This window comes from Heptranchias perlo, chromosome 7 (assembly GCF_035084215.1).
Source record: "Heptranchias perlo isolate sHepPer1 chromosome 7, sHepPer1.hap1, whole genome shotgun sequence".
NCBI classification, from domain to species: Eukaryota; Metazoa; Chordata; class Chondrichthyes; order Hexanchiformes; family Hexanchidae; genus Heptranchias; species Heptranchias perlo.
Window position 1 is genome coordinate 91,595,972 of NC_090331.1, and position 13,060 is coordinate 91,609,031.

At 42.0% G+C, this 13,060-nt stretch overlaps 1 protein-coding gene across 1 annotated transcript in view; it reads left to right on the forward strand.

Moving 5' to 3' along the window:
* Window positions 1-6,578, forward strand: part of bard1 (BRCA1 associated RING domain 1) — a 172,254-nt gene extending 165,676 nt beyond the window's left edge. Inside the window, exon 11 of the mRNA XM_067988113.1 lies at window positions 5,726-6,578. Coding sequence (XP_067844214.1) covers window positions 5,726-6,061 — 336 coding nt within the window. The 3' untranslated portion in view covers window positions 6,062-6,578. The remainder of the gene's footprint in view (window positions 1-5,725) is intronic.
* Window positions 6,579-13,060: the final 6,482 nt, after the last annotated feature.

Sequence of the window (13,060 nt, forward strand, 5' to 3'; positions counted from 1 at the left end):
ACATGGAGTGGTTGAGGCAAATAGCATTGATGCTTTTAAGAGGAAGCTAGGTAAGTGTATGAGGGAGAAAGGAATAGAAGGAACATCCTCTGTTGTTAGGATGAGATGAAGTAAGGTGGGAGGAGGCTCGTGTGGAGCATAAATACCGGCACAGACCAGTTGGGCCGAATGGCCTGTTTTTGTGCTGTAACTTCTATGTAACACTCCTGCCTGCACTCTCCAGTATAACTCTGAACCACTGACTGGAATTCCTTCGTTGTTCAGTTGGTTAATCGTAGACAGTAGAAAAGAGGGTAGAAGTAGGGTGTGCTGTGGCAGAAAACAAAGCTCGTGGAACGCAGACAACGCACAATACTGGAAGAATAGCTAATGTAGTTCCAGTTGTTTTTAAAAAGTACCCCTTTCTTAATTCTGGAGGAATACAGGCTGGTTTTCTTTGCCATGTAGTCTACTGTTATTTTCAAAAGTCATTTAATTCACATTACCTGTTGTTGCACATTTTCTACTTTGCTTTGTTAATTTATTGTTACTTAATTTGAATGACTGGATGTTTAATTTTTTTAGTGCCAAAAATTGACTGAATCATTAGGTGCAGTCCGTATATAGTGGGAAAACTTTTGAAGTATGTTTATACAGGAAGCAATTCGAATACGTCCTGGCGTAAAGATGATACATCAGATCTAGAGCTGGGTTTATGTTTGCTTAATTGGTTTGCATTCTTTTGCAACCAAATTAGTAAATGAAAGCAGTGTAGCCAATGTTCTGTGTCCTCACTTTCAAAGTATTTGATAAGGCCGCTCACAAACAACTTGATGCTAAATTGAAAACTAATAGGATCAATAAGGAAATTGTTAATTGTGTAATAAATGGCTAGATAATAGGAATCGACATAAGTCAGAAATTGTAGTAATTCTAATTGAACAAATATGACCAGTGCAGTCTCTTGTGTATTGGTCCTAGAATCCCAACTATTCATAATAATCATTCATTATATCATTCAGGGTATTGAATATAGTTATGTGGGTAATCAGAATGCTCCGAGGAGGATATCATTCAGAGATCAACAGCGACCTAACAACTATGCGGAAATGAATGGGGGTGGGGTAGGATTTAGTATTTAGAAATCTTATACAGTATTGATACTAAGAATGGCAAATGTAATTACAGTGATGGGTATGTAATTTAGTTAAGTGTGAGGAGATGAATGATTGATTTGGTTTGCTGGTTGACTAAAGGTACACCTAGAGCAGCGAAGGCTAGTTCGGTAAATGCATTAAAAAAGATGGTGAGCAAATCATAGAATGGTTACAGTACAGAAGGAGGACATTTGGCCCATCGAGCCCTTGCTGGCTCTTTATAAGAGCAATCCAGTTAGTCCCATTCCCTTGCTCTTTCCCTGTAGCCCTGCAAATTTTTTCCCTTCAAGCACTTATCCAATTCCTATTTGACAGCTACGATTGAATCTGCTTCCACCACCCTTTCAGACAGTGCATTCCAGATCATAACTACTTGCTGCGTAAAAATGTTTTTCCTCATGCCACCTTTGGTTCTTTTGCCAATCACCTTAAATCTGTGTCCTTTGGTTCTTAACCCTTCCACCAATGGGAACAGTTTCTCTTTATTTACTTTATCTAAACCTTTCATGATTTTGAACACGTCTATCAAATCTCCTCAACCTTCTCTGCTCTAAGGAGAACAACCTCAGCTTCTCCAGTCTATCCATGTAACTGAAGTCCGTCATCCCTGGAACCATTCTAGTAAATCTCTCATGCACCCTCTCTAAAGCCTTCACATCCTTCCTAAAGGGCGGTGCCCAGAACTGGACACAATACTCCAGCTGTGGCCGAACCAGTGTTTTATAAAGGTTCAACATAACTTCCTTGTTTTTGTACTCTTGTCTCTATTTATAAAGCCCAGGATCACATATGCTTTTTTAACTGCTTTCTCGACCTGTCCTACCACCTTAAGAACATAAGAAATAGGAGCAGGAGTAGGCCGTATGGCCCCTCGAACCTGCTCTGCCATTCAATAAGATCATGGCTGATCTTCGATATCAACTCTACTTGCCTGCTCGATCCCCATATCCCTTGATTCCAAAAATCTATCTATTTCAGTCTTGAATATACTCAATGACTCAGCATCCACAGCCCTATGGGTAGAGAATTTCAAAGATTCACAACCTTCTGAGTGAAGAACTCTCTCCTCATCTCAGTCTTAAATAGCCGACCCCTTATCCTGAAACTATGTCCCCTAGTTCTAGACTCTCCAGCCAGGGGAAACAGCCTCTACCCTGTCAAGCCCTCTCAGAATCTTATATGTTTCAATGAGATCACCTCTCATTCTTCTAAACTCCAGACCGTATAGGCCCATTCTACTCAACCTCTCCTCATAGGACAACCCTGTCATCGCAGGAATCAATCTAGTGATCCTTCATTGCACCACCTCTAAGGCAAGTATATCCTTCCTTAGGTAAGGAGACCAAAACTGTACACAGTACTCCAGGTGAGGTCTCACCAAAGCCCTGTACAATTGCAGTAAGACTTCCTTATTCTTGTACTCCAACCCCCTTTAATAAACATGATGTGGAGATGCCGGTGATGGACCGGGGTGTACAAATGTAAGGAATCTTACAACACCAGGTTATAGTCCAACTGTTTTATTTGAAAGTCACAAGCTTTCGGAGGCTTTCTCCTTCGTCAGGTGAGTGTCGAGATTCATTGAAAATTACCGCATATATAGTCATAGAACAATGCCTGGTGATTACAGATAATCTTTCCAACTGCCCGTTATCAAGGCCATCAAATTAATTGAATAGTGTTCAGACAGAGAAACCTTAGATACCCCAGACAACTGAATATACAAACGGCCAGAACCAAAGAAAGAGAGGGAGAGAGAGAGAAACATCCGAAAGGAAGAGAAAGAGAGAGAATGACCAGTTGTATTAAAAACAGATAACTTTTTTTTCCCCTGGTGGGGTTCATGTCGCGCTACACGTAACCCCACCAGGGGAAAAAAAAGTTATCTTTTTAATACAACTGGTCATTCTCTCTCTTTCCTGATCCTTGCGGGACCCCACTAATTACAGTCTGCCAACCTGAAAATGATCCCTTTATTCCTACTCTCTGTTTTCTATCCGTTAACCAATCCTCTATCAATGCTAATATATTACCCCAATCTCATGAGCCCTTTATCTTGTGTAACAACCTTTTGTGTGACACCTTATCGAATGCCTTTTGAAAATCCAAATATACTACATCCACTGGTTTCCCTTTATCTACCCTGCTAGTTACATCCTCAAAAAAACTCTAATAGATTTGTCAAACACTATTTCCCTTTCATAAAACCATGTTGACTCTGCCAAATCATGTTATGATTTTCTAAGTGCCCTGTTACACTTCCTTAATAATGGATTCCAGCATTTTCCCCACTACTGATGGCAGGCTAACTGGCCTGTAATTCCCTGTTTTCCCTCTCCCTCCTTTCTTGAATGGCAGTGTTACATTCGCTATCTTCCAATCCACAGGGACCGTTCTAGAATCTAGGGAATTCTGGAAGATCAAAACCAATGCATCCACTATCTCTGCAGCTTCAAAGATTTGTGCACATATACCCCCAGGTCTCTCTGTTCCTGTACCCCCTTTAGAATTGTACCATTTAGTTTATATTGCTTCTCCTCATTCTTCCTGCCAAAATGTATCACTTCGCACTTCTCTGCGTTAAATTTCATCTGCCATGTGTCCGTCCATTCCACCAGCCTGTCTATGTCCTCTTGAAGTCTATTACTATCGTCCTCACTTGCACAACACTTCCAAGTTTTGTGAATCTGCAAATTTTGAAATTGTGCCCTGTACACCCAAGTCCAAGTCATTAACATAAATCAAAAAAAGCAATGGTCCTAGTAACGATCCCTGGGGAACACCACTGTATATCTTCCTCCAGTCCGAAAATCAACCATTCACCACTACGCTCTGTTTCCTGTCAATTAGCCAATTTCATATCAATGCTGTCCCTGCCCCTTTTATTCCATGGGCTTCAATTTTGCTGACAAGCCTGTTATGTGGTACTTTATCAAATGCCTTTTGAAAGTCCATGTACACATCAACCCTATACCTCATCAAAAAACTCTAATGAAGTTAGTTAAACACAATTTATCTTTAACAAATCCGTGCTGGCTTTCCTTAATTAATGCACACTTGTCCAAGTGACAATTTTGTCCCGGATTATCGTTTCTAAAAGCTTCCTCACCACCGAGGTTAAACTGACTGGCCTGTAGTTGCCGGGTTTATCCTTACACCCTTGTTCAAAAAAGGTGCAACATTTGCAATTCTCCAGTCCTCTGGCACCACCCCCGTATCTATGGATGATTGGAAGATTATGGCCAGCACCTCTGTAATCTCCACCCTTCCCTCAGCAACCTAGGATGCATCCCATCGGACCGGGTGACTTATCTACTTTAAGCACAGCTAGCCTTTCTAGTACCTCCTTTATCAATTTTTAGCCCATCAAGTATCTCAACTACCTCTTTTACTGTGACTTTGGCAGCATCTTCTTCCTTGGTATAGACAGATGCAAAGTACTCATTTAGTACCTCAGCCATGCCTTCAGCCTCCATGAGTAGATCTCCTTTTTGGTCCCTAATCGGCCCCACCCCTCCTCTTACTACCCATTTACTATTTATATGCCTATAGAAGACTTTTGAATTCCCTTTTATGTTAGCCGCCAGTCTATTCTCATGCTCTCTCTTTGCCACTCTTATTTCCTTTTTCACTCCTTCTCTGTACTTTCTATATTCTGCCTGGTTCTCACTTGTATTATCAACCTGACATCTGTTATACACCCCCCTTTTTCTGCTTCTTACTCTCTATCTCTTTCGTTATCCAGGGAGCTCTCGCTTTGGTTGCCCTACCTTTCCCCCTTGTGGGAATATACCTAGATTGTACCTGAACCATCTCCTCTTCAAAGGCTGCCCTTTGTTCAATTACAGTTTTGCCTGCCAATCTTTGATTCCAATTTACCCGGGCCAGACCTGTTCTCAACCCAATAAAATTGGCCCTCCTCCAATTAAGTATTTTTACTCTAGATTGCTCCTTGTCCTTTTCCATAACTAATCTAAACCTTATGATACTATAATCACTGTTCCCTCACTGACACTTGCTCCACTTGACCCACCTCATTCCCCAGAACTAGATCCAGCAATGCCTCCTTCCTCGTTGGGCTGGAAACATACTGATCAAGAACACACTTCAGAAATTCCTCCTCCCTCTTTGCCCATTACTTGATTCTTTAGAACAAATGCTTGGAACCAAGGCAAGAGGAAGATGAAAATGATGTGAGCAGGTCCTGAATATGGAGTAATCTAGATAGGCTGGATACCTGTCCCCTTCTGTCCTCCTCCTCATTCATACTTGTTTAATGTACTGGAGTACACTCAGTTCTGTTGTGTAACCTCCTCCATGGAACAGTGTTTTACTGAATTTAAAACAATTACAGCTGAACCTGATGGTTCATATTTGTTGTGTTGTTTTATGATGGTGAATGTGAATTTTTTAAGTAATTCCATCTGATATTTCATAATCTAATATCTTGTTTCTTTGTCAGTATAACTACCTTTCTGTAACTCAGTGCTGGAGGTCGTTTCTATAGTACAGGTTGAAATGCATTGTAACAAATCATTGCCCCATGCTCTTATACAGTTCTAATCACAGGTTTTTTTGCTCACTGTTAGCTGCCAAAGCTGTTCGATGGCTGCCACTTCTATTTCATGGGCCCCTTCAAAACTTGCAAGAAAGAAGAGCTTGTTCATTTGGTCAAGGTGGGTGGGGGCCAGGTCCTTGCCCGGCAGCCCAAGCCCGACAGCGATGTGACTCAGAGCATCAACACTGTGGCCTACCATGCGCCGGCAGGCTCAGATCAGTCGTTCTGTACACAGTACATCATCTATGACAAAGACAGTAACTACAAGCCTGAGAAAGTGAGGCTGGGCAAAGTGTGGACTACCCATTCTACATGGCTGACTGACTGTGTGAAATCATTTGAACTGCTTTCAGTTTCTGAGCACTAAAGGAATTATATCTATATATATGTTTGATTTATTTTATAAAATGAAGACCAAAAACTATGCTATTGATAAAAATTATGAAAAAAATTGCTTTCAAATGTAAAAGCAGCTTGGAGAAAATGTGAATAACATTAAAATTATGGGTCAAAGTTTGGTTAAACTAATCACTGTAAAAATTGCTTTATAATAACCTTCCTCTGCTAACTTCACCTAGATTGTGTCACATTAAGTATTCATTACACTAAATTAAGCTCATTCAATAAAAAGATTTATTTTATATCTTGATCTACATTTTTTTCACACTCAATTTGTTTTAACATGAAAAGAATAATGAAATACGTATGTTTAACTTGATTCCAGGCATGCTGTGTGCCAGCATTTGTAGGTACACTTTAATCCTTTCATCATTAACATGTTGGTTATCAAATCATGCGCTTTGTAATGATGTCCACTGCTCGGGCTCTTGCCAAATCACTGAAATGAAAAGCACAATTTAAATAAACTAATAAAATTCGGTTCATACCTGTGAATCTGTCCTTGACTTACTCAGGTCTGTACTTTTAGGATAATTGGGATCATCTTTGCAGTCCACTTCCACCACTGTTTGCTGTAACACCTTACTGTACAATTATAAGCAGCAATGTCTGCCTAGCTGAGTTCAGTCAATCCAAGCATTGATAAGCCTACCGAGTTTCAGGAAATGATGGATTCAGATGATGTCATAGAATCATACTGCACAGGAGGCCATTCGGCCCATCATACCTGTGCCGACTCTTCAAAGGAGCTATTCAATTCTGACGAAGGGTCATCGATCTGAAACGTTAACTCTTTTTTTCTCCACAGATGCTGCCTCACTTGCTGAGTATTTCCAGCGTTTTCTGCTTTTATTTCAGATTTCCAGCATCTGCAGTATTTTGCTTTTGATCCAATTAGTCCCACTCTCTTGCTTTCCCCATAGCCCTGAAAATTTTTCCTGTTCAAGTATATACCCAATACCCTTTTAAAAGTCACTAGTGGATCTGCTTCCACCACCCTTTCAGGCAGTGCATTGCCGATCATAAGAACTCGCTACATTAAAAAACAATTCTACTCATCTACCCGTGATTTTCCATTTGTTTTAACGGGTGGAAAATTATCTGGGCATGCACCAATTTCTCAATACGTGCTCTGCTGGAGGCACAGATTCGTAAAATTACCCCGTAAATCTTTCTATAAAGACTGGTTGGTCAGTTTCTAGGCAGCTGTCACCAACAGGCACCACACTGCTATCCTATTGTGATGACATACAACATCGCTGGTGCATTATCAATAATGTAAAGCCAATTGTTCGCCACATTGAACTGCTTAGAACTTTACAGCTGCGGAGGTTAGGACTGTAACGGAGATAATATATCTATAGTGGCATTTTTCAACCCTGTTTATCCCTGCTGCGGGCCTCCTACCCTGTAAGTGGACCCTTGTGTTATGAATCTGAGTTTCAAAGGTTTTGTATGTTGGGTTGTCCTTAATGGCTTGTCAGGCAGCGCTTGTGTTTAGCACAACTCTGAATTTGAACCGTCAAGCCCTCGGGAAGGATTTCAACACTAGCAAGCTACCAGACGGGCAAGGTAAGCACACAACTAAACAATCTGAGTAATCCCTGCAGGATTGTTCTGGAGTCTCCAGGAATTACAGATTAATCTCCTGGACTTTGCTGTGAGCAAAAACTCAGCAGAAAAATCATTGGGGCATTTAAAAAAAACATTGTGTGCTTTTATAATTTTCTCTGAACACTTAATTTATTAGTTTTAAAAGTATTAGAGATGGGAAGAAAGGCTGTTTGACGTGGGAGGGTCGTGTGATGATACCTCCAAGAATACCTCCAGCCAGAGTTGGCAACCCTGCTTGCCTAGGTATGCCGAGTGCCCCTAAAACAGGAATCTGGATGTTGTGTGGCTAGGCGGGATGTTAATTTTGAAGGATGGCTATATTATTAAAACTCAGACCTGTTTTCTGGTTACTGTCGTCAGATGGTGTATTGATTTGGGAAGCTGCCTAGTAAGCAGTGTTCACTTCTGTTATTACCTGGCAAGCAATATTTCACAGCGTTTAAACTTTGCTCCTAATTAAGGTGGCTGTGCCTGAATTCTCTGCCATAACCCCCAACATACTGCATTGCCTGCTTTTTCACAGTTGTGTTTTTTAACGCATTTTCTCCCCCTGCCCGCACCCCCCCTCCCCCCACCTCTTGCAAATACTGGCATCTGATGGACTACACCCCTCACCCCACCCCCCATAGTCATCTTTTGCCCTTCTGTACCTGGCCAAAGTTGTCATCATCCGAAGGTAAACCCAGATGATGAGTTTTGGTAGACGGTTTAACCGTGGTGTCGGCTGCGGCTCAGTGGGCAGCACTCTCACCTCTGATTAAGAAGGTTATGGGTTCAAGCCCCATTCCAGAGACGTGAGCACATAATCTAGGCTGACGCTCCGGTGCATCACTGAGGGAGTGCTGTACTGTCTTTCAGATGAGATGTTAAACCGAGACTGCGTCTGACCCTCTCAGGTGGACGTAAAAGATTCCATGATACTATTTTGAAAAAGAGCAGGAGCGTTCTCCCCGGTGTCCTGGCCAATATTTATCCCCCAACCAAAAACAGATTATCTGCTCATTATCACATTGCTGTTTGTGGGATCTTGCTGTGCGCAAATTGGTTGCCGCGTTTCTTACATTACAACAGTTACTACACTTCAAAAGTACTTCATTGGCTGAAAAGGGCTTTGGGACATTCTGAGGTTGTGAAAGGTGCTACATAAATGCAAGTTCATTCGTTCTTGAGTCATGCCTGATCTTGTCCTCCCACGAGGTACCAGTCAAAAGCAGGAATAGTGAATGATTCCCCCCACCAGCTGAACCCAGAAACTCTGGGGTCAGTTGAAGTGCCCCATTGCTGCTCCAGTTGGCATCAGTTAATTCAATACAGAGCCGGTATCCAACTTTGGATTTTCTGGTCTGTATGACTTAGTTGCATCTTGTCTTTACCACCTGAAAAATTAAGGGATAATGTCAGCGTTTCTAAAAGAATGCATCAGTCAGCTCTTGGACATAGTTAGACATGGCACAGGTAACCTGGCTTATAAACTGGGGCCAAATGGAACTGGAAAATAACTGCTGGTTTAATTATTAATATTGATTGTATTTGTGAATGTGAGCATTACTTTAATATCATCTTGAAATAGTTTTATAAAGAGAGCTGTGTATATTACTCCTATTTCAGTCCTAGTTTTCCTTGTTCAAAAATGATTACGTTGGTAAATTAATGCAGCTTTTTCAGTTTTGTCACCTCCAGACTCGATTACTCCAATTCTCTCCTGGCCGGCCTCCCATCCTCCATGTTCCGCAAACTTCAGCTGATCCAAAACCATGTTGTCAGTATCCTATCCCGCACCAAGTCCCACTTGCCCATCGTCTTGCTGACCTACATTGGCTCCCAGTTCTCCTGTGCCTCAGAATTACAATTCTCAACCTTGTATTCAAATATCTCCATGGCCTCGCCCCTCTCTACCTCTGTAACCTCCTCCAGCCCTATGATCAGTCCCCTCAAACTCTCCGTTCCTTTGATTCCGGCTTCTTGTTCCCCACCCCCCCAAAAACCTCCCTTTGCCTCGCCATTGGAAACCGTGCCTTCAGCCGCCTAGGACCACGCTCTGGAATTCCCTCGCTGGAGTGGGACAGTTAATAAAGTATTTATTTTGGTCTGAACAAGCTGAACATCAGCTCAGTAAGAACCGTATGTAGGCAGGAAGGAAACATTACGATGTTGTGAAAAGATCAGCCATTAAGACAGAATAAGGATCTTCAAATCATTTGCTAAACAAAAATGAGACCAGGAGATTTATTCTTTGTAAGTATGCTTGGGGAGGTGGAATGTACAGTGTACCAATGCACAAACGCACGTCTCCCTGCTACTCCTTTCTTTTATTTACACATTGACTGTTCTGCAGTTACCAAATAAATTCTGCATGAGATTCAACTTGACATGTACTACTCCCATGTCACAACCAATTTTCTTCCTCAACTACTAAGAATTTTATGAAACTCTGGCGTGAGATGTGTAAAGTTGTTTGTCCAAGGGCCAACCTGTCCCTAGAGTTCTTGTAGATACGTTGACCTATATTTTTCTGTTCCTTGGGACTGGCTGTAAATTCTTAATGCCTTCACATCTGAACTTTTTGCCTTTTGGTGACTTTTCTCTTCCAGTAAACTTTCGCATCGAGTTAAAAGATAGAAGTGGATCGGATTGGTGTTTATATAAATAGCAAATCCTGGTTTAGTTTACTTCATGTTTTCAGACTTTCAAGTATTTCTTCCTTACACAACCGCTCATCCTAAAACAAGCAAGCAGGTGACAGGCTTTCAGTACTAATATTGATCTGAACTGCTGAGTTTCCATGGAAATGATAGATGGATAGAAATAAAAAAACATACCAACCAAACTGAGAACCAGGTGTGCCTAAAACTCAGGTCAGCCGGATATTTGACATGCGTGGAAACTCATCACTGTTTAAGAGACTCCAAACCAGGATTATGTGGAAATCTACTCCTATAGGAGGATGGCCTATTGCACATCCCCGATTTTCATCGCTCCACCATTGGTGGCCATGCCTTCAGCTGCCTAGGCCTTAAGCTTTGGAATTCCCTCCCTAAACCTCTCTGCCTCTCTCTTCTTTAAAACACTCCTTAAAACCACCCACTTTGACCAAGTTTTTGATCACCAGTCCTAGTATCTCCTTCCGTGGCTCGTGGCAAATTTTCTCTGATTACACTCCTGTGAAACGCCTTGGGATGTTTTATTACATTAAAGGTGCCAGATAAATACAAGTTGTTATTGTTAGAGTTTGTTTACCTAATACAGGGATTCTTCCCCAAAGGGACACACTCCATTTACCTAAATGTAGAGAGCTGAGGTGCAGAGCTGAGGCTTATTGACCTCCCCCCACACCCACCCGACCTGATGTTTGCAAGGATACTACTGAAGTGCAACCAGCTAAAACTTTCCCAGCCTTCCAGTACAAAGCACTGATTAGATTCCTGCTACTTGTCCATCTTGGACTGTATCCATTTGGGAATTGGCCTGCAGGCTTGTCTAGAGCTTAGTGGGAAGGATCCCAGCGGCAAGTGAGAGGTCTACCTTTCCCAGTCCCATTAGTGAGACAGTCTGGCTAATCACTTGTCATCGATATCCTGGACTACTACAGAGCAGCCTGGTTCGAGTAGCAGATTACCACGTCTATCCCGGGGGCTGACTTGGCTCCAAATTTCCAATGTTAGTCGTGTCATCCTGGAGCCACTTTGACCCCAAATGAACCCTGTTTCCTTCCTCTCCTCTCCCCATCGCTCAAGGAGTATAGTCAATGGTGGAGGCAAGCCAGTAATATGTGAAGTTGCTTTTCTCCATGGGGACTAGGAAGAAAAAAATGTGCTGTACAAATGGGGCTAGTAATTGAAGTTGCTCGAGTGGTCCCAATCTCCAGAAAGTGTAGAGGACAAGAGTGAATGGCAGGTAGAAGGTTGTGCATTGTCCACATGATATATTGCATTATCATGAGCAATTTCCTCGTCAATGAGGATCAGGGAGCCAACAAGTTTTTTTTTCTTGGAGGTTTGTCTTTGTTCATCAGAAAGCAGGATGCTATTGGTGGAGAATGGGACATATTTTAAGCACCAAGCACTCCCAGATCAAGTACAGCAGGATCAGACACAGGGTTAAATTTCTTCCACTCTGCCCCATGAGTGTTCTTTAGCCCCACTCTCAGAAGAATTCACTTTATTGCACCAGTGTGACTTCTCCAATTTCCCCCATCGGCCATCCTGGATATCTCCCTAAATAATCTAGCTGGTTAGTGCCATATAATGGGCTGTTAGAAAGAAAAGAAAGACTTGCATTTATACAGGGCCTTTCACAACCTCAGAACGTCCCAAAGCACTTTACAGCCAATTAAGTACTTTTTTTTTTAAGTGTTGTCACTGTTATAATGTAGGAAACGCGGCAGCCAATTTGCACACAGCACAATGTGATAATGACTAGATAATCTGTTCTTAGGTATTGGATGAGGGATAAATATTGGCCAGGACACAGGGGAGAACTCTCATGCTCTTAGAAATAGTGCCATGGGATCTTTTACGTCCAGCTGAGATGGCATACAGGGCCTCAGTTTAAATGTCTAATCCAAAAGACGGTACCTCCGGCAGTACTGCCCTCGAGTGTCATTCTAGATTTTGTGCTTAAGTCTCTGAAGTGGGTCTTGAACCCACAACCTTCTGACTCAGGCGAGAGTGCCACTACTGAGCCATGGCTGACACTATTGACAGAGAACTGTCCAATGCATTGCATTTGGGACATTAGAGAGGAAACATCCATTCATGCACCAAGTGGGATTCAAATCCAAATCTTTATGACTAGGGGACATAAATATAAGATAGTCACTAATAAATCCAATAAGGATTTCAGGAGAAACTTCTTTACTCAGAGTGGTTAGATTGTGGAACTCCCTACCACAAGGAGTAGTTGAGGCGAATAGCATAGATACATTTAAGGGGAAGCTAGATAAGTACGAGAGGGAGAAAGGAATAGAAAGATCTGCTGATAGCGTTAGAATCATAGAATGCTAGCACAGAACGAGGCCATTCCGCCCATTGTGCCTGTGCCGGATCTTTGAAAGAGCTATCCAATTAGTCCCGCTCCCCTACTCTTTCCCCATAGCCCTGCAAATTTTTCCACTTCAAGTATTTATCCAATTATCTTTTGAAAGTTATTATTGAATCTGCTTCCACCACCCTTTCAGGCAATGCGTTCCAGATCGTGTAAACACGTCGAGTAAAAAAGTTTTTCCTCTGGTTCTTTTGCCATTTACCTTAAATCTGCGTCCTCTAGTTACCGACCCTTCTGCCACTGGAAACAGTTTCTCCTTATTTACTCTATCAAAACCCTTCATGATCTTGAACACCTCTATCAAATCTCC